Consider the following 20,802-nt stretch of genomic DNA (forward strand, 5'->3'; position numbering starts at 1 on the left):
ACCCTGGGCTACTACAAAGCCTGAGTTAATTAAAAATGTCAAATGCTCTCCCACCCGCATTGAGGGCCTGATTTGAACTGCGTTTAATTTTTCATTGAAATAAGTTTAATTTCCTGAAAGCTCTCTCTCTCTTTCTCTCTCCCCTCAGAGTCTGATAGTCGCTTTGTGTTAAGTCCCTGATTGGATTTCACTGGAAATGTTTAAGCCACAACATCATTCTTATTCACAAGGTTTCTTTCCAGAGGAAGATTAAGGTTTTACCAACGGATTTGCTGTAGTTTTTGTATTAAAAAATGAAAAGTAAGAAATGTTTTGAAGAATGACTCTGACCTGCGGATGAATATCTTTTTATTAATATAGACAGTAGGTTATGTATGCTTTTCTTTCTTCTTTCTACGAAGAGGATTCTGTTGTTTAAAGACATGAAAAGTCATGAAAGTGAATGTTGACACTTATTTAACATACAGAAAAAAGTTTTCTTTTTCTTGCATTAGAGAAGAATTAAAACGTACATTGCTGATGACTTCTCTAATGACATATACTTGCCTTTTTAATCATTAATTTACCATTTAACATGTCAATATGATATTAGTATAATAGCTATTGACAATGACTACACTAATTTAAAAACAGAAACTGTCTATTTTTAAATATAAATTATATATATAAACTATAAAATACAACAGCCACAAAATTAATCAAAATAAAATGGTGTATTTTCAAAAATACTACAAAATACTTTTAAAAAGGATCATGATGTCATTCCCTTTACAATTAAACTGACTCTTCAATACCCAATATAAATGAGTATGAGTATAAATGAGACATGATTTCTAGGAAACTTTCTGAAAAATTGTCATCTATTTTTGCAAATAATCTCTTCATATACATTGTAAAGCCTAAAAAGTTAGGGTAACTCAAACCATTTGAGGAAACCGATTGCAACAAACCATTTAAGCTGAAAAACTAATCCTAATGAGTACTGTGATCTTAATCCATTTGAGTAAATGAAGCAATTTGAGCACAGCAAAACCCAATAAATGAAGAGAACTCAAAGCAATTGAGTACTGTAAAACCCAATAAATTTAGTCAACTCAAACTGCTACAAACCAGTTAAGTTAAAAATTAATCGATGATTACTGTGAACTCACTTCCTTTAGGCTGAAGTAATGAGATATTTAATTAACTTTTTAAATATGGCCCATCCCTATATATAAATATATATCTAAATAATAATATACATCCTAAAATATCTGGAAAAATAAATTATAAGGAGGAAACTACTGTTTAATTTAAAAAACAGTGCTGTTGTTGTTAGTATTCAGGTAAATTGAATCAGCAAATGTAAAATAACACCATAGTCTTTATCATACTATTAATTCTTGCAAATTAGTCTTTATTAATGTTACAAATAAAACGGTTTCTTCTGTCTTAATTCTTTAAGCTCTTTTGAAATTCTCACACACTCACAGTCCTTAACACTCTATATATACAGTTGAAGTCAGAATTATTATATGATTTTTTTTCTCTCTTTTAAATATTTCCCAAATGATGTTTAACAGAGCAAGGAAATTCAAGATTTTCTTCTTGAGAAAGTCTTATTTGTTTATTTTAGCTAGAATAAAAGCAGTTTTGGGCGACGCGGCGACGCTGTCACCTTACAGGAAGAAGGTCTCTGGTTTAAGCCTCGACTGAGTCAGTTGGCGTTTCTGTGTGGAGTTTGTATGTTCTCCCTGTAGGCTAAATTGACCATAGTGTATGAGTGTGAATGAGTGTGTATGGATGTTTCCCAGAGATGAGTTGCAGCTGGAAGGGCATCCGCTGTGTAAAACATATGCTGGAAAAGTTGGCGGTTCATTCCGCTGTGGCGACCCCAGATTAATAAAGGGACTAAGCTGAAAAGAAAATGAATGAATAAATAAAAGCAGTTTTTAATTTAAAAAACATTTTGGGGTCATAATTATTAGCCGCTTTAAGCTATATATATTTTGATTGTCTACAGAACAAAACATCATTATACAATAACTTGCCTAATTACCGTAACCTGCTTAATTAACCTAATTAACCTAGTTAAGCCTTTACATGTCACTTTAAGCTTTATAGAAGTGTCTTGAAAAATATCTAGTCAAATATTATTTACTATCATCATGGAAGATAAAATAAATCAGTTATTAGAAATTAGTTATTAAAACTATTATATTTGGAATATGCTGAAAAAAAATCTTCTCTCCGTTAAAAAGAAAATGGGATAAAAAAAATAAACGAGGGCTAATAATTCAGGGGGGCTTATAATTCTGACTTCAACTGTATATAACAATTTTTTTTACTAAAAATTAACTCTATGCTGCCACTAAAATAAAATACCTAAATATATAAATACATATGATTTCTTTTCATTGTTATTGAGCATAACTGAATTTGATAACACTGTAAGCAATTGCAATTTCAACACTTAATCAAACTATTAATTAATAAACTCAATGACACTAAATTTAATACTAAAATAACAGATTATACCACAAAAAAGCTAAAAATAAAATAAAATAAAGAACGCTCACAAATATTCAAATGTAAAATGATGTTTTCATTCTAATAAATTCACACAATCATGATGTGTACTCCTCTTTTCCTCATGCATTTACATCTACTATGATCAGTCTGGCCAGACGGCCGCTGTCTTGTCACTCACAGACAGTCTAACAAAAGGCGAGCAAACTCATGAATAAAAAAGAGAGCCATGAATATATGTGACGGTGTAAAGTGGGCTGGGACACGTCGGCTGGAATGCCAGTATCCCGGGGTACATTTGATCCAGCGCCCATAGCAGACAGTGCATGATGAATGTTGCCCAGAGAGAATTAAAAGCTGTCATAAGAGCGTCCCGCCACACTGAGATTAAGCCCCAGAAAGGCCTCGACATCCTGGGAAGGTCTCTGAGCTCCGTGGCAGGTTGTCTCATTCGCCTGTCAAGCGCTGAGTTGTCACTGCCTATAAGACCGAAAGCACAGGAAAGCAGAAAGCTAAATTCCCGGAGGATTTCTAGGATACCTCAGAAAAGCAAGTCTGTAAAACCCAATAAATTCAGTATCCAAACACACAATATTGCTGTTTAAATGTCTGTGAGATTTTCTGTTGTTTAGGGAAGTGTAGTTTAGGTGGAGATCTTTAAGCTGGTTTTTCAGTTTTGATACATAGAGGTATTTTGCCAGTAAGCAGTTGTGTCTCTCAGTAAACTGCAGATAAAGCAGTAAAGTAGATTACATCTGGCCCTGGGGACCAATGTACGGCATTTGTGTGACTGAAATCGCAGGTATAGTAAAAGCATTGGAATAAAATAGGCAGCGTTGAAGTTGAGGTGGTTTTCTTCTTGTGTGTGTCAGTTTAGGTGGTCAAACCACCATAGAATAAATAAAAATGCTCTGGAAATATCAGACTGGCATTCTTCTTGCCCTGTCTGTCTGTGCTTAAATGTACAGAATTCACTGTTTAAGATTTCCCGTAGAATCACCGTAACTTACTGGCAGCATATCACGAGAAACTTACTGTAAATCAATTACGGCAATAATACTGTATTTACAGTACCATTAATCTAGCGGTACATGTATTTACAGTTTTGTGTAGCTTTACTATAAAAAGAATTGTAATTTTTACAGTGCAACTTTAAAATAAAGTAACTGTCCTACAGTAAAATACAGTTCATAAATACAGTAAAATACTGTGTAATTAAAAAACATAGTTTACAGTTTAGACAATTATAGTTAAGCAAGATTGTCAGATCTGTCTGATATTATAGAACTATAAAAATTAAACTATACTGTATTTATTATAGTACATTTTCATAATCATCATAATAAAATAGTATCCGAATAATTAAATTCTTTTAAAGTGCAGCTCCTGATTTCTGAGGCTACATATACATTTTAAAATGTCATTTAGAAGAAAACGCGACAGATCCATATTGCTGTTTTTAATAAAAACAATCTTCTATCCACACTACAGCATAAAGGGACCTTTCACACTTACTGGGCATATGCAAATTTTCTGTAATCCAAACTAGCAGTCTGCTAGTAATGGTCATATGTGTGGACAAATCAGGGAACGATACGAGAATAGTTGTGGATTGCCATGCCTCTGTTTTTAAAAGTCTCCATTTCAGTCCATCTATACTGAAATACAGCATTTCCAAACTACAATGGGGTAACTTACTGTTTTTTTTAAATTTTAATACATTTTAACATGAAAACGCACTAGAATAAACTGTATCTGAGGATATGAATTAATTTCATAATATTTCTGAAATTATGAATATATTTGGTTAATTTAGAAAAGTAAAAAAAAATTTCAATGTTTGAAAAATGTATGAGTCAATGTTTAAAGTAAAAAAAAAACATTTTTTGAGAGAAATTAAAGAATCAAAGCTATTCTCACACTTAACTTTGAACATGCTAAATTTGTTACCTCATGATCCGCAATGTCTTTTTAAACTAAATTAAATATTATTAAACTAAAGCAAACAACAATAACTTAAAAATATGAAAACATAAAGTATACTGTACATTCCACCTTACTGCATATTTACATTTTTTTTATTAAGCTATGAGGCCACACTATGACATGTTCATCTTTTATTGGTCACTCAACTTTAACATGCTGTAAATACACAGGTTAAACTTTTTAAGCACAATTATGAATTTTGAATTAAAAACATGAATTTTGCTTTTTCACTTTCCTGCATTAATACTGTATGTGTTTAAATGAAAGGTGTGACTGATATATACAGGGCTTGCTAGATTACTTAAGAAATTGTGCAAAATGTTTAAACTTGTACTCTATGAATTATATTCAAAAATTATACTTAGTATAATATATATTACTTATTTAAAGTGATGTATTGGGAGTGATTATTTTTGGATTACATTTAGATTACTTTTAATTCAACATATTAAATCTTAGTGGAACTTCAAATAAGTGTTTTTGAACAAGGTGGATTGGCTGACAAAAAATGAACATTTAACACTTAATCATTTTTGATGGTGACAGGATGTAATGAAGAAAATGTTATAGCTATTCTTAAGTTTTTAGCAATTTGCATAACTATTAATTTCATGGTCTAACTGATTGAGAAGTATTTTTATCTCTAAATTAAGAAACATGGATTACAGGTTAATTTACATAACATCCTTGAACATCCCACCCACCTTACTTTTCAGGAGACACAGCAATTCTAAATTGAAAGTGTCAATCAATTACAGCTATTATAAACCATACAAAACTTACACTGATTGATATCACAAAGAGCATTTTCTTGCATATTTAATATTTGAACATATTTATCTTATACACATTATCCCACTCCATTTCGACCATGATGAAAAGTATTTTATTTAAATAATTGTTTTAAGTGTATGATTTTTTGTTGTTGTTTGAAATAAAAAATCATATCAAATTAAACATATTAATTTAATACTGAAACATTCTTGGATTTAAAAACAATGTTTCTCATTCTTTAAGGTATTTAAGTAACCAATGAATAAGACGTATCGCACATTTTATGCATTCAAATATAAGGTGGACATTTTGAATCATCAAAGCTACACTATACAAAACACAATATTTTTTAGATTGATAATATAGAAAAATGGTGTGAATAATCAATTATGCTGTCATTTGTACTTCACTAAATACACTTTTTTCTTTTCTTTTTCAGAAATATACACATCTTAGAAGAGTTTTGACACTGTAATGAGTGTTTATGTTGCTAAGGTTGTTGCATAGTATTACACAGTTGTGTTTTGCTAAGCAGCCGCAGCTTTATCTTAAATAAAAAAAACACATCTCTTGACCAATCAACTTCAGGAACAATGCCCTTTTTAATTAAAGATAAATGATTCAAGGTTGTCACAATACTTCTTCTATGCTACAAGCCATTACTTTGCCCTTGACTGTAAATTATATCTGTTGATAAACAGTAATCTTTATTGCTGATGGAGTAGGAAAGATTGTACTCTTGGCTAACATCCACAACATTGACCTTTTCTGTTCGTGTGCGTTAGTAACGTGAGCTTAGTACACAAGTAGGTGCTTTGGTTTCTGTTGCACTTGTCATCGCGGTTTTATGAGAAGCAACCATAACTGAAACAGTGCGTTTTTATTTATTTGTTTGCATTTGCAATACATTATAAAAATGAGCCTGGCCAGCTGTTAAAATATCAAGGTTAGATACAAGTATGCTGAATTGCGTAGTTTGCTGTGGTCAGCGCTCTTCCCTCCCAAGAAGATCTTGACATCCCTCGAGATGGCGCTGTTTTTCATGACACATTTTTGTTTGCGTTTAATCACGATCTTTAGCTTTCTTATGAAACTACACACTTCATTCTCTGTAACCAGTGTTACTGTAATAATTTAAAGAGACTACATTTATAATTAAATTTAATAAAATGGCAATATACTGCACAGTAAACAAGCCTAAACCTTCACGAGCCGGTGTTGTTTACAACTTCCACAAGCTCATGTTGCTAATCATTGTGGTTTTTGCTAAGCTATTTTAACGATGCTGTATACACACACAGTTAGATATACACTCCCATTCTAAAAATAAACCTTTTAAACAAACCCTATTGTTCTCAAACCTAACCATGAGCATTTAAGAGAAAACATGGGCTGAATCTGGTTTGGGTTTGAGATTGCTAGGAAATGAAAGCCACAGCAATCTACATTTTTATCTTTTGGTTCTTTATCTCTGTCTCTGTCTCTCTCTCTCTCTCTCTCTCTCTCTCACACACACACACACACACACACACACACACACTAGTCATCTGATTTTCAAAAACAACAGAGTCTGTGGGAGGTAGATCATATCTTTATTTTATAGAATTGACCTTTTGCTAAACTGGCAGAGATATGCAGCTTTATACTATCATTTCTCAGATTACAATAACTACAGTCTTTTGTTACTTTTGGAAACTCTTTTGGTAAAAAAAAATGTGTCTGCCAGGAACTGTAAGGTTGAAAATTGTAACATTTAGAAATGTCAGAAGTTCACATGCTCTGAAAAATAGTCTACGTGCAAGCATTCCCTCATGATTGTTGCATATTTTCTCAGTGTGCTCAAGACAAAAAAAATTTAATAAATGTTTACCAAACATGCTCTTAGAATCGTGATAATATGCCATGTATATTTTTAACAGACTGGCCTGAAACAATCATTACCCATTCTTTTCATTATCATTAAATATATACTCTCTGTCTGCACTGCTTTTACTTAGACATTAGGTTATTTTATGTATGTTCATGTAAGTTTTATGTATAAATGTTAGTATGTTCATATCTATCTGCATACTTCCGATTATTAATTTAATAGCACCCTGTACATTTGTTCATCTATTGTAAATCTATGTTCATAGCTAATACAACCTGTATTTATTATTTATAGTACATACATCTGTAAATATTTCCCAGTTTTTCTATAATTGCACTTTATAACTTATACCTATATCATGCACTTGCTGCCATTGCACTTTTTTTTTGGACCGTTACGTTGCCTTGTACTTGTACATGTGTAATGATGATAAAGTTGAATCTAATCTAATCTAATTTTAGAGCACCGTTCAATTTTGAGGAACTGAGACTATTATATTTTTAAAGTATGATGCACATTCCTAAATATAAAGGTTCAAAAAAAGAGTTTGGGAGTGATATGTTATTAAATAAAATGTCAGAAAACTGTTCTTTAAATCAACACTTTTTATTCAGTTTGAAGAACACTTTAATAATCTAAAGTCTTTTGTGATAGTTCATGAAACCACTGATACAAACACAAACTGTAAAATAAAACATCAGTAATAAACAATAGAATAAATCAACTGCCTGATACTAAAACTATATGTTTGCTTGTTTAACATCATTAAGAAATATATGTATGCATGCATGTAAAGGGGAAAAGCAAGAGACGTAAAAGCCAACGAAACTGTTTCGCATGACAGTTAGTGTCAGTAACAACTGAGTTTCACCCCCCATTATACATTTTCTGTGCATTTGCATTATAATTACAAACATCCACCTTCACTTTTACAAGGGAAGTATTCACAGCAGTGTGTGACTTGCAAATTCTCTTTGGCCATTAGCTTGCTTATTTGCACGTTTCAGGAAAAAAGGCCTGTTACGCAAAGCATGCATGTGCGTGGGGGGTTTTCATGCAGCCCAATTTAATACTTATTTAGACGCTTTCTGGTCCAAATAAAGCAAGATGTGCGTTGTTCATGAAGTCCTACATTGGAGAAAGAAATGTGTACATTGTGTAAAAGGATGTTCTTTTAATGCACACTGATTCAGAAAACTGTACAATGAAACAAGCATAAATCACATCATTTTGCACTTTATTTAAATGAACCTACTTTTGATTGTTGCAGATGTGAAATGTTCACGAGGCTCTAACATGTTGCTAATTTTTTTGGATCCATAATACTGCATGCTGTAGCATGTACGCACTTAAATGAGTGCATTTGTGGTACATCTTAAACACAAGACATTTATCTTTTTATTTTTGTTTTAATGTTTTGTTTGCATACACTGCACATTATAGCATAAATCCATATAAACAAAATACAAAAAATATATGCAAAATAGGTAATATATAATAAAAAATTCATGTAGGGGTTTACATGTCTTGATTTCTTAAAACATTATATATATATACATATATATACACATACATATATATACATACATATATATACATACATATATATACATATATATATATATATATATATATATATATATATATATATATATATATATACACACACACACACACACATTTTCTGTTTATATATATATATATATATATATATATAAAAATCTAGTTTCAAACGATATATATGTATCCTTGATAAAAAATCAATATAAATATATAGATATGGTTAATGTTTTAATAAATTGCACAACAATATACTCAACAAAATTAAAACTTAGACATTACAATTATTGACAACTCTATATTCTCAAATTACATTTCCGTCATAAATTCAGTATTTTTAAATATTCAGTAAAGATGTCCGTCCATGCTTAACCAAAATTGAACGCGACGACAAACATTTAAAGAATATTAATCATAAAACTCAAAACTATTAAAGTACTAGTTTTGGTATCGCTAAAATGTTGTTTTCTATGACATTCATTCGACATCAACACCCACCTTTGATAACCGAGAGTTACAGACAGACGGTGACAAAGGACGAGAGAAAGGATCCATAAAGCAACAATCCACGCTGATTTTTAGCCACCGGAAAAGGCGCACGGCTGAATGTTAACCAACGTCCAAAGGAAAATTAGTATTTTATCAGAGTGCAGTTAAAATTGCCAACGTGATCAAAGCCGAAAGCGTCTGCCATTTACCGCCGCTCCGCTGGCCGTTAACAACACACAAGCTCGGAGAGTCATGATGACCGCGCCTCGCTTTCCGCGGCGAATCAGCGCTATTGTTCCCGCGAGTCCATGGGAATAAGGCCTAGTCCCGAAGCTCGGCGTTTTAGCCGCAAGTGTTGTCATTTTAGCAAGAGTTGCAGTTGAGGTCTGCTCTTTCGAATCTGACAATTCACACAGGTCTTTTCCGCCTGTGTGACCCGCTCCCACTACCTTCACGAGGACGCCTTGAAACCGCCTCACAGTAGAGGCGCACGACAGGGGTGGTTAGAAACCGCACCAGGTTTTTTTTTCTAATCATCTTTTTTCTCTCCCAATGTGGAAAGGTCTCGTGAACCGATCGATTGATCGTCTAGAGTTTGTAGTTCAAGTTCAGATGAATTCGTGATGTCATGCTTCAATGACTGACTGTGAATGGTTGATTCAGAAAACTGGGAAAACACGCGTGTGTGTATTTTTATTTGATCATGTAAATCACATGAAAGGATTTTAAACAGTTTTGAAAAAGTCTCCAAGCAACAGTGAATTCCTGTAGAGCCCTTTTTATTAATAAGACACAATTCTGTTTCTAAAAGTTTTTCATATTTTATATTCACACTGTACAATATGGGATACAGGGGTGCCCAAACTTTTTCTTATAAAGGGCCAAAAATTTCTTGTGTATTGTTCTCTATCTTTGAGTGACAGTATTTACCTTTATAAAAATCTGATTCACGACATTTAATTAAAACGTTTCATTTCAGGTGACTTTTTTGTAGCTCAACAATTAAACAAACAAGCAAACAAAAGGTCACATTAAATAGAACTGACGATCTCTGTTGAATGCATTTGCTGCAACCTTCATTTTTATTTCTTCTCAGATGGGATGGTGGGCCAAATTAAAGATTACTATGGGCCAACTTTGGTCTGCAGGCTCTACTTTGGGCATCTCTGATACAGACCATTTCAAAGTGGTCATGTCACTGGCCCATGAACATTTCCTGCTTGTTATCAAACTATTTCATAACTGTATCAAGAGGCAATTCAATCATAATGTGAAAACAGCTGTCATAACATTACCCATAAATATGTGGCTCTTTTTGGATTCACAGAAGATAGAAATTGAAAATATGAAACAGGAAATACCTTGGGACCATTGTTTTTGTTTACATCACTCAAAATGGTCTATATAGACAATTTATTTTGAGGGATGTAAAAAAAAAAAAAAAAAAAGCAATGGCCCCAGCATATTTCCTGTTTCCCATTTTATATACACACACATACATTCATGCATACACACATATACTCTAAATGCATGTGGCTAATTTAGATTTTATTCTGTTAAAAAAGGCTGTGGTTTAAATAAAAACTAATGCAATCAAACAAATACACAGTTTTAAAGGTTTACATGACAAAGATGCACTTCAAAATGAAAACATTAGAAAAAACGAACGCTTTAAACTATGAGGCCTTTTTCTACATGTTACATGTATTTGATGTAATAACTAACAATGATGCTTAATTATAAGCAAATAATCTATTCCTCATTCTAACCAACCAGCAGGGCCAGATTTAGTGATTTGGGAGTTCTAAGTAATTCGAGCGATAGGATCTCAGAAGTTCTACAGTAATTTGCACACTTGTATTTATTTATTTATTTTTCTTATATCACTCAGTCTTGCTTTTTATATTTTATCTTAACACAATCTCTACTTTTTAAAAAAAGATTTGTTTGCTTGAAATGAGTTCATAACTATAAATAATGAATTAACCTTTTTGTTTTTTAAAACAAAATTTTCATCTGATTTGACTGCTGGACTGATCCATATTTGGGGGTGGGGGAAACGGATTTTATAGATGTACTAATTAAGGTTAATTTGTATTTATTAGACTCTTGTTCTATAAAATATGATAGAACAATTACATTGTATATAATTTATAGAAACTCTATGGGCCAACAAACTTCCTGGGGTCCTATGCTGGGTCTGAGGTATACCGAGGCCAACCATATAGTAAATAGATTATCAATATTACTCCATATTTAAATCATGCATATATACTCTGTACCAAGGACACTATAAAAATTATTGAGACTAATTTTTGTTTTGTAAAGTTTCACGTACAGACTAAAGCATTCACTGTTCACACGAATCTACACAGATGCTTATAGAAATATTACACACCTGCAAAAACACTCCAAGAGAGTTTCCTTTTTTTTGGTTAATAACTGTTGTGTAAACATAACCTAAAAGATCAAGGACTGGGCATAATTAATATTAGAATTTCCCCCTTGACAGCACCTAAAACCCTTTTTAAACCACAAGCGCCCCCTTGCGGTTCCCGGACCCAATATCAAAAAGCTCTCGTCTTAGCTGCCGTTAGTCCTACAACTCATCCTATAAACGCTTTGGGCTCATGTAGGGTGTTGTTCATTGAGTTATAAGTCCGCATCCGTCTTTTAATGAGTCGAGTTTGAGCGGCCTTGAAACTGCCCTCCAAAAATTCTTCGCTTGTTTTGATCATCGAAGTCTTGAAGGAAGGGGAGCTTGAAACAGTTCAACCTCCTTGTTCCATAATTGGTTTTATAGAGCTGGCGACGAGCCAAAGTGTTTACATGGAGTTGATTGACACCTCCATCGACCAATCACACGCTACGCCGTGGAACGTGTCGGGTGAGATTCGCGGAGGCGGAGCTTGTTAAACAATGCTTGTTTCATTGCAGAAGAGTTTACCGAGAGCTACAGTGGTTTGAACACAGGGCCTTCCCCCTGTATGTGCTTTCGCTCTGCGTAACTACGGATGGTTTGTAAATGGAGTCTAAGAAATTTTCCACCACACGTCTCACGGATTTTGCGAAGAAACTGGATTTTATAAACTGAGTCGCCATTTCAAGTAAGCCGTCGCCAGCTATCACTCCGCACATGATCCGTTACACAGTAACATGATGTTTATGAAGCAAAATCGGAAACACTTTGAAAAAGAGTGCGTTTTCGCGAAGTAAACGCGGGGGATAGTCTGACCAACGAGCTTTAGCCCTGCTTCATCTGCAACCTAGAACGTAAACACGGCGTTCGGGCGATTAACGTTTGGGCGGAAAAGTTTCGTTGCTGGATATGGAAACGGGAAAGTTTGAAACGTGGCTGTCGCTCGGGTTGGTGTTGCCATCGTGAAGCATGGCTGTATAACGCGCGCCTATCTCAACTTTGATTCGTCATTATTTATTTCATTTCTGCTCTCAGTTACTTAATCTTGACATTTGCAGTAACATTCAAGCTAGTAACGTTAAAATTGGCCATGTGAAAAGGTCATTAGAAACAGCCATAATTCAAATAACTGTAATAATAACTTTGTAAAGTAAGGCGTTAACTTCGTATGAAAGGAAGAAGTGCAGTCGCCTGCGATTTATGCTCAAATGATAACTTAGTATAGTATCATTAACCATCTATTTAAATGTAATAACGCACTATATGACGATAAGAACTGTTCAGCGGGCCATAACATGATCCAAACTGCTCATATCTCCATGCAAATCTACATAATACCTTTTTTTGCCAAAGTACCGTATTAATGTAAGTTTTTTAGATGTAAAATATACGTGTGTTCGCACGCATTAAGAGCCCGATTGCAGTGTATAAACCGGGCTTGTTTTCATTGAACCGCTCCTGCAGAGGTCAATAACACAGTCCGCTAATAGCATACGAGGGTAGAAAAATGTTAAGAAAACTGTCCTACAATCCTTAACCGGTTTACATCTCCAAATTCGACATCCGACATTCGCCCGTGGTGGTTGTTACCCGCGTCAGTTTTCTAAATATATTTGTGTTTTTTTTACGATTTCCTCGTGTTTAAACACATTCTTGAAAGGTTGTTGTGTAAATATGTGCCCGCACAATTATAAATATGTCTGTAATCCGTTTGAATGAACCTATACGGCACTTATTACGCCAATGATCGGCCAAGTCTCCACCGAAAGGCTGGATTTTCGCCCAATTTACTGCCTGCAAGCAGATTAGGAGAGGCATTACCGTGTGTTTATCCTAAAACGGACTTTTCGCGAGTGATATTAAACGTTTTGATGTCTGTTTGCATCCTCACCACTCGCACTTGAGGAGATTACTCTCTTTTTCCAGTGATCTAGTTGAGATTAAAACTGCGTCATTATGTGACAGCACTGCTTGTCCTCATCTCCGTGTAAATTTGGATTTATTTTAGTTGTGATCCGCATCCTCCAAGACTATTTTATTCTTCTGTTTTGTTTTTGTAGGTCGGCAGGATGCCGGATAAGGACACTGATTTGCCTAGGAATCTAGGGACATTATAGCCTTTAAGACTGGCTCATTCGGATTTACCCGATCGGACTGTTTTTTTGATCAAGTTGGGTCATTGTGGATGATGGATGGCCGAGACTTCGGACCCCCCAGATCTGTTCACGTACCGCCGCCCATTCTCTCGGGGCTGCCCATGGAGTCACACCGACTCGGCGCGGCCGCTGCAGCCGGCAGAATACCACCGTCTCCCGGCCATCTGGGCGCGGGGCACCCGGCGGCTCTACACACTGGAAAATATCTTTCATCGGCGATGAACCTACATTCTCACCACAGTAAGTGCAGTTTTAATTTCCCCCCTTTAAAAATGCGCTTTTAAAGAAGTGAGAAACGCACAAAAAGGAAAGCGCTTTCCTTTTCTTTCAGACTTTTCTCTCCAGTGCTCGCTATTTCATATCGCTGGATATGGCTTTGGGTAAACATGGGAAAGGAAATGATCATGTTTAATAGGGTTAATAATGATGTAATGCGTCGTTTATTTAACTATATAAGGATGATGTTGTGTGTATAAAATCCGTGTAATGTTGATTCACCTTAAACACTACAAGCAGAACTCGCGTTCATCTTCAGGTCGGCTACAAACGCTTATACGCGTGTAGTTGTAGTGAAACATTTCTGCGAGCAGTTGTTTTTAAAAGCAGTGTAGTTTCACCCCAGATCACCGTACAATCCTTCACTCGCCCGCGAACAGTTCTCAAGGAAAATGCTAAAACTGTGGAAAGTAATGCGTGTTGGCACACGTTAAATAATTCAGCTGCTGGAGTAAAGCACGAGGTGTGTTTTGGCCAAAAGACCTAATGTTTTAACTAGGAACCATTGAAAATCGACAGCATGGATTCATGACTGAAATTGCCCCATTTGTTTTCCATCACTCCCCCTCCACTGACTGGGGCAAACACTACAATTATTGCTCTTCTCGAGTGAACTATTGCTTTCCCTGTCACCTCAGCTCCGACCCTTGTGCTCAGAAATGCTCTTTAAAGTCCAGACTGCGTATTAAAGGAAAGTATGATTGCAGAGATGCAGCTTTAAATGTACGTTTAGATCTGCAAATGTTATGACCCAGTCTGAATACATGTAGTTGATTTTACAGTAACGTGTTGATATGTTCTATTGTCATGCGGTTTAGTCATTTATTTAGTATTTGTTGCTTAATTTAAGAAACAGATCTTTATATTGTGGTCATTATAAGATGACTAATGTGTTGCACAATCTATGTTGAAAAAGTCATACTTAATGAGCCTTTTCAGGAAAAGAATCCACTAATTTGTACTCCATATAGGCGTTGGGCCTTACTTTACTGTTTAATTGGAAGCTAATGAGAACATTGTGTTGTTATTTCTCTTCAAGAATGCAAAAAATGAGTTTAGAGAAAGTGTTATGTCTTTCTGCAGCTAATAGATTGGAGTTTCTGTTACTGTCTCTGGTGATTATTGTGAAACGGTTGTTTCTGTCATGTGCCATAATTAAAATGAATGTGCTGCTGTTAATATAATGCAGTAGTCACTGATGTTTATTGTTATAGTTGTTTAAAAGTCTAAACTGTAAGTCCTCATTAAACAAACAACTGTCGAACTGTGTTAATGATGCCATATAGAGTAACTGTCTGGTGTCTTGGGGCTGGATACAATGCAAATTATTTCAAACAAACATCAAGCAAATAACAATCTATGTCAGTTTGTCATGAAACAGAATAATGCTTGAATTGTTTGTTAAATAATTAAAATCTGATGTTTCAATGTTGTCATTTTAAAAGTAATCGTATGGTATTAACAATATTTTGTAGATTTTTTTTATGTATAGAGTCACAGACTTTTTTTTTAATCCTCTTCAACAGATGCAACACTGCTGATCTCAGGAGAGAACGCTTTTAGATCTCTGTGAAAAGGAGATTTGACTTTGTTTAGGAGTGTTTAAGATGTCAGCAGTTTACCATTCCTTTTTCTATCTGCCTAAGAGAGCTTTGTATTAGTAGTTGCCGCCCTTACTCTAACCCTCGATTATGACATTTTTACACCGTGTTGTTCGATGTTTTATACTGATAAGATTTGGCTAGTGTAATAAATAAATTGTTACTGCATCTGACAGTACCTTACCCTTATTGGATAATTATCATTCAAAGATGATTGTTTTATTTGTATTGCCTTTAGCTTTGATGAGTCATTCAGTTCTTTGAAGAATAACAAAAAAATACACTGTGTGTGTGTGTGTGTGTGTGTGTGTGTGTACACACACACATACATGCATATCTCTATCTTGCCATTTCTTGGGTGCACAATCAATAGAACCAAGACCTTCAAAGGGCATGTGGTGCGTTTGCTCATGAGCTCAAATAAGTGCTGTTGTTTTTTTTTCCTTAAAAATCTGTCAGTGTTAGTGCTAAAACATTGTTTGTGCCACAAACACACCACATAGTGAAGTAATTGTGATTCTGACAACATGATTCAAGAGCAGTTATCTTAAAAATGTACTCCTTCCAAAGTGGTTTTGAGATTGCCTTTCTTATTGACATGTTTGTTTGTTTTTTATGGCTTTTTTCATAAATGGTCTTCATGCGTAGTTGCAATAAGTAGCGGATGCATCATATGTTTATGGAATGACTCAGTTTCCTGGGAACTGCCTGAACATTCCATTCTTTCCAATAATAACTGTTCAATAGCCAAATTTCCTCTGTTTGAAAGCGAAAACGGATCTCAGACTCTTGTTCAGTCGGCTCACCAGATTTTATGGAATATGTTGTTTTTGTGTTTGTGGTTTTTGGAAGAGCATCATCTAAGTGTGCTATAAAACAAAATTGTTCATCGTTCCGTGTAGGTGCACAATGTTGGGAAGTGAGGTTTTTAAACGATATTTTCAAGCGCTTTGTACACATGCATGCTTAAGTTGTAAAGCAAGGCTGCGTTTGAACGCAAATTTTAGTACCAGGTTACGAGGCAGAGAGGCTTCTGCTTTGCTGGATCTAAACCAAGTCACATGCGTGAAGACTTGAGGGGCATGTAAGCAAACTTCATGCCTGAAATTTCATGTGGGCTATATCAAAGTGTGCAATTTCAGTCCTAAATATACATGGCCTTGTACATGTTAGGTGGAAAGTAAGCGATTGTTATTTTGTTCCTTATGTGTGCTTTCCTGCTTGATTCAGAACTATTTTGCAGGTACTACACTTACTGAACTCTAAGACTTTGTACAATTGTGAGGACGAAGGAATAAAGCAGTTGTTTTTGAGAGGTTTTAACCCTGTAAATGAGTAATTTAGTTTGTAATATTGTTTGTCTCTTACACTTGAGGAAAGTAGATGCTTGAGCAAGCTAAAATAAGTGTAACTGCGGCTCTGTTTTTGGAAAGGGGTGGGTGTACCTTTTGGAGTTTCTGCACCAGCTTGGGAAGCAAACATGTACAACATTGAACACTCGTTCCAAAAATTTCACGCATGAATCCAACTTACCAGATGGCTGTTATTCTTGGATTTCTAAGTGACAACATTCTGTCCCTCAACTTTAATGCTTTACATTACCGTTATGGAAAGCTTTTTACTGAAATGTGGTTGAGGACCATTTCTATAGGAAGTACATATTTTTTTCCACAGGGCTGTAATTCATCTTAATGGCAACCATTTTTTCCTGCAATTTGACAAGGGCTCTATGCTTGCACTTGTTTTATAAACTAAGTCCTCATAATAGATCTACAGTGTTCAAAGTAGAGTTAATATTTCAGTCTGCCTTTTGAGTAATTTTGTGTCATTTTTGTGTTTATTTGTTTTTTTTTAAATGCACTTAAACATTAAATCTTGTGTTTTATGTTCATTTTTGTTCCCTAGCCAACGTGTGTTTCATCTGAGTGCTGGCTTTCTCATTTTGTACCATTTAGAACTTATTGCATTTATCTACTCATTTGATTTGCTTGTAAGGATCAACTGATTCAGATGTGTTTGAGCACCTCTTGATATTTACAGTGCAGCAATTGAAAACAAACCTGTAAACACCGCTGAAATGATATGAATCATCACCCAAAGGGCTTCGATTTTTGGCGTCTAGTAGGAAATGCCAGCAGATGTTGAGCTTAAAGAAGTGCTTTGAGAAATGAGTCCAGGAGTGTTTTAAGTATATAAACTTACCCATATGCTTGTCTTAACTTTTAACACAGAGCACTCGCTGAAAGAGGAATTGCATAACAGTACATTTATACATTACATATGAATCTCCTTTGGTTTATAAAAAGCAAAAATTAAATGACTTGGTTAAGCATTGGTGGATACATGTTTCATAATACTTACTGAAATCTATTTTTTCCAATTATTTTAGTGCCTAACGTGTTTATGACAAATCCGTTAGACGACAAATGCTGTAAACGCAGTGTGTACTTGACAATGGTCACTCATTTTAAATACTGTGGAGACATTTTGTAAATTAAAATTGCGGTTTTCACAAAGTCTTGTAATCTTTCTGACAGGAGAATATTTCATATTAAAGTGGAGATCTACATTGCTCAGCATAATGGAGAACACCATATTTTGAAAATGAATATTTTTTTATCCATTTCTCAGTGAATATAGGCAATGTATTTCGGTGCATTTAAACAAAACAGATTTATTAAACAGATATATTTATTCAAATAACCTTTTTGTCTCCAAATATTTAGAAATCGAAAGAAAATACAATTAAATTCAAGCAAAATATTGCAAAAAAAAAAAAAAATTTAAAACCTACAAAATTTCAACTGAATCTTTAATTTTTTTTTGTTTCTCTTAATTTTTCCTCTTTTTTTTAAAAAACGTGTATTTCGTATTTTTCTATAACATAAATTTGCTCTTTTTCATTATTATTATTATGCATGAAAATTCAGTAAATAATTTGATCTGTCATGTTAAATAATCTATTAGAATGATTTGTTTTTATTCAAAGATTTTCATATTAATTTGATTAAATTACAACATAACACACATGCATTCAGACATAGTCAGACACATTGAGGTGATGAGAATTTCAGTAGAAAATGCAATAAGATAAAATAATGACAGTTTTGTATTTAAAATCACAAGTATGTATTAATGCTTTCGTTCTGTGTTACACATCTAATTTAGGCCCTTATTACTGAATTTAATGAATCAGTTAAGATTTTCAGCATCATGGAAAATGCTAGTGCTTTCTGTTAATGTGGTTTAACTGTTGCTGGAAAGCTGGACAAGCTTTATTTGTGTAACTCGATTTGTAGGTAATGACTGATATATTCAGAGATTAAGGATATTTATCTACCTAAAGATTATATGGCTTTCTGAACATCAGAGAATGATTCACCTGTGTTTTCTGATGGCTGTTTTTTTTGTTTGTCTATTGTTCAGGCTGAACAATCTATTATGTTTTCCGTCCTCATATTAGTAATTGTAATAATAGCCTTACTAGTAGGGAAATAATAATGTTTGGACCAATAAGAAACATGACGCTTTACTCCGCAGTTTAACAGGCTTCCTGTGAAACTTTGAATTGCTAAGGCATCATGGGAAAAATGCAAATCTTCGCTTGATACGCCGCCTTTGAAGCGCGCTGCCTTGTGGAATGTACGATTGATCGATTTTCATATGGCGCATCAGAAGATCCCGGAGTTGCAGGCCTGCTGGTGGTTTATGAGCTGTTTTTAATAGAAGACCCTGGTGTTTAGCCTCAAGATAGGAATGACTGCCTCCACATGGTTCACTCCCCTCCAGATTTTGGGGTTTGTTTTATTGATTCCATTTGAGCACCCTCTTTTAGCGAAACCCCCAATTGGAAAGTATTTTCTATTTTTGAAAAACTATCTTCGCATTTTCCTGTTGTTACAGCAGCTTGTGGGTATCCAGAGCTGAGCATGAATGTTCCTGTTGTGGTACTTTTGTTATTACAGCCTTTTCCATTTAATAAGCAATACATTATATGGTCGTTTTGATGACTTCTCCAGAAATGCATGCGCTGCCTTAATCAGGAAGGGCACAAGCCCTCGTTTATACCCTGAAGGCTCTTTTTAGGGGGAAAACCACTTGTAAAAATGGCCTTTGCCGTCCAGGTGTTATCCTTTCCCACTGTGTATGCTGAGGTTTCAAGGTTACAGGAATCGTCCTATGAGGGGGGGGGAAGGAGCTAAACCAGTGATTTGTTGCCGTTTATTTAGCGACTGGATGCTATGAGAGTTGAGTGAATGTGTTGCCGTCCTCGATGCTGTCTCGTTCCATCACGGCAATGGGACTTACTCTGTGGTCGGCCTGCAGCGTGGGCCAGGAGCGGCCCATTGTAGACAGTATGAGACCTGTCCCTCATTGTGATCTACTGTGACAGGCAAGGAGCTTGACTCAAAGGGTGAATGGTAAAATCCAACCCCCTCTCCTCCCGAGTGGTATGGCAGAAGAGAAGGGACGGATGGAAGGAGAGCAAGAGGGGGAGGATGTGTGTAAACGTCCTGCAGCCTTGACTTTCCTCTGAATTAAACATAAAGTGTTTAGTGTCCTGCCACGCAGACCCCATTTGCTCATCCTACATGCGCACATTGGAAATAAAATGCCCCGGCTGTTAGACATGCTCACGTGAATGTGCTTTTATGAGGAGTGCCGAGGTCTCACTGGAGGCTGTTTGCTGCTTTATTTCTTTCTCTTTAAAGTGTTTGCTTGATTCTAAGGTTTCTTACTTGCTTGTTTTAAAAGCTTTCTTTCTCTCATTTAAAGGGATATTTCACCAGAAAAATTAAAATTCTGCCATTAGTTACTACTTGACTTTTTCCGATCCAATTTGAGTTTTTTTTTTTTTTTTCAGTTGAACACGAAAGAGGATATTTTGAAGAATGTTGGAAACCTTGACATCCTTGGTATCAAATACTATAAAAACCAATGGCTAGATTTCAAGTTTATATATATATATATATATATATATATATATATATATATATATATATATATATATATATATATATATATATATATATACACACACACACACACACACACACACACACATATATTGGTATTAAAATATAAAAAGGTTAAAACAAATGGAGATTAAGTAAGTGACAATTTTAATTTTTAGGTGAACTATTCCTTTAGCACTGCTCAAAT

The 20,802-nt window shown here is 34.7% G+C and overlaps 1 protein-coding gene across 12 annotated transcripts in view; it reads left to right on the forward strand.

The window, feature by feature from the left end:
* Nucleotides 1-20,802, forward strand: part of tnrc18 (trinucleotide repeat containing 18) — a 104,956-nt gene that overhangs the window by 11,378 nt on the left and 72,776 nt on the right. For 9 of the 12 annotated variants that reach the window (XM_005164178.5, XM_005164179.5, XM_002661214.7 and 6 more), the window contains exons 1-2: nucleotides 12,143-12,294; nucleotides 13,667-14,002. In XM_005164178.5, the coding sequence (XP_005164235.1) occupies nucleotides 13,792-14,002 (211 nt within the window). In that variant the 5' untranslated portion in view covers nucleotides 12,143-12,294; nucleotides 13,667-13,791. Of the gene's footprint in view, nucleotides 1-12,142; nucleotides 12,295-13,666; nucleotides 14,003-20,802 lie in introns of those variants that run through there. The other 3 variants (XM_073944917.1, XM_073944922.1, XM_073944919.1) reach the window with 1 other exon arrangement.

Source organism: Danio rerio, chromosome 3 (assembly GCF_049306965.1).
Source record: "Danio rerio strain Tuebingen ecotype United States chromosome 3, GRCz12tu, whole genome shotgun sequence".
NCBI lineage: Eukaryota > Metazoa > Chordata > Actinopteri > Cypriniformes > Danionidae > Danio > Danio rerio.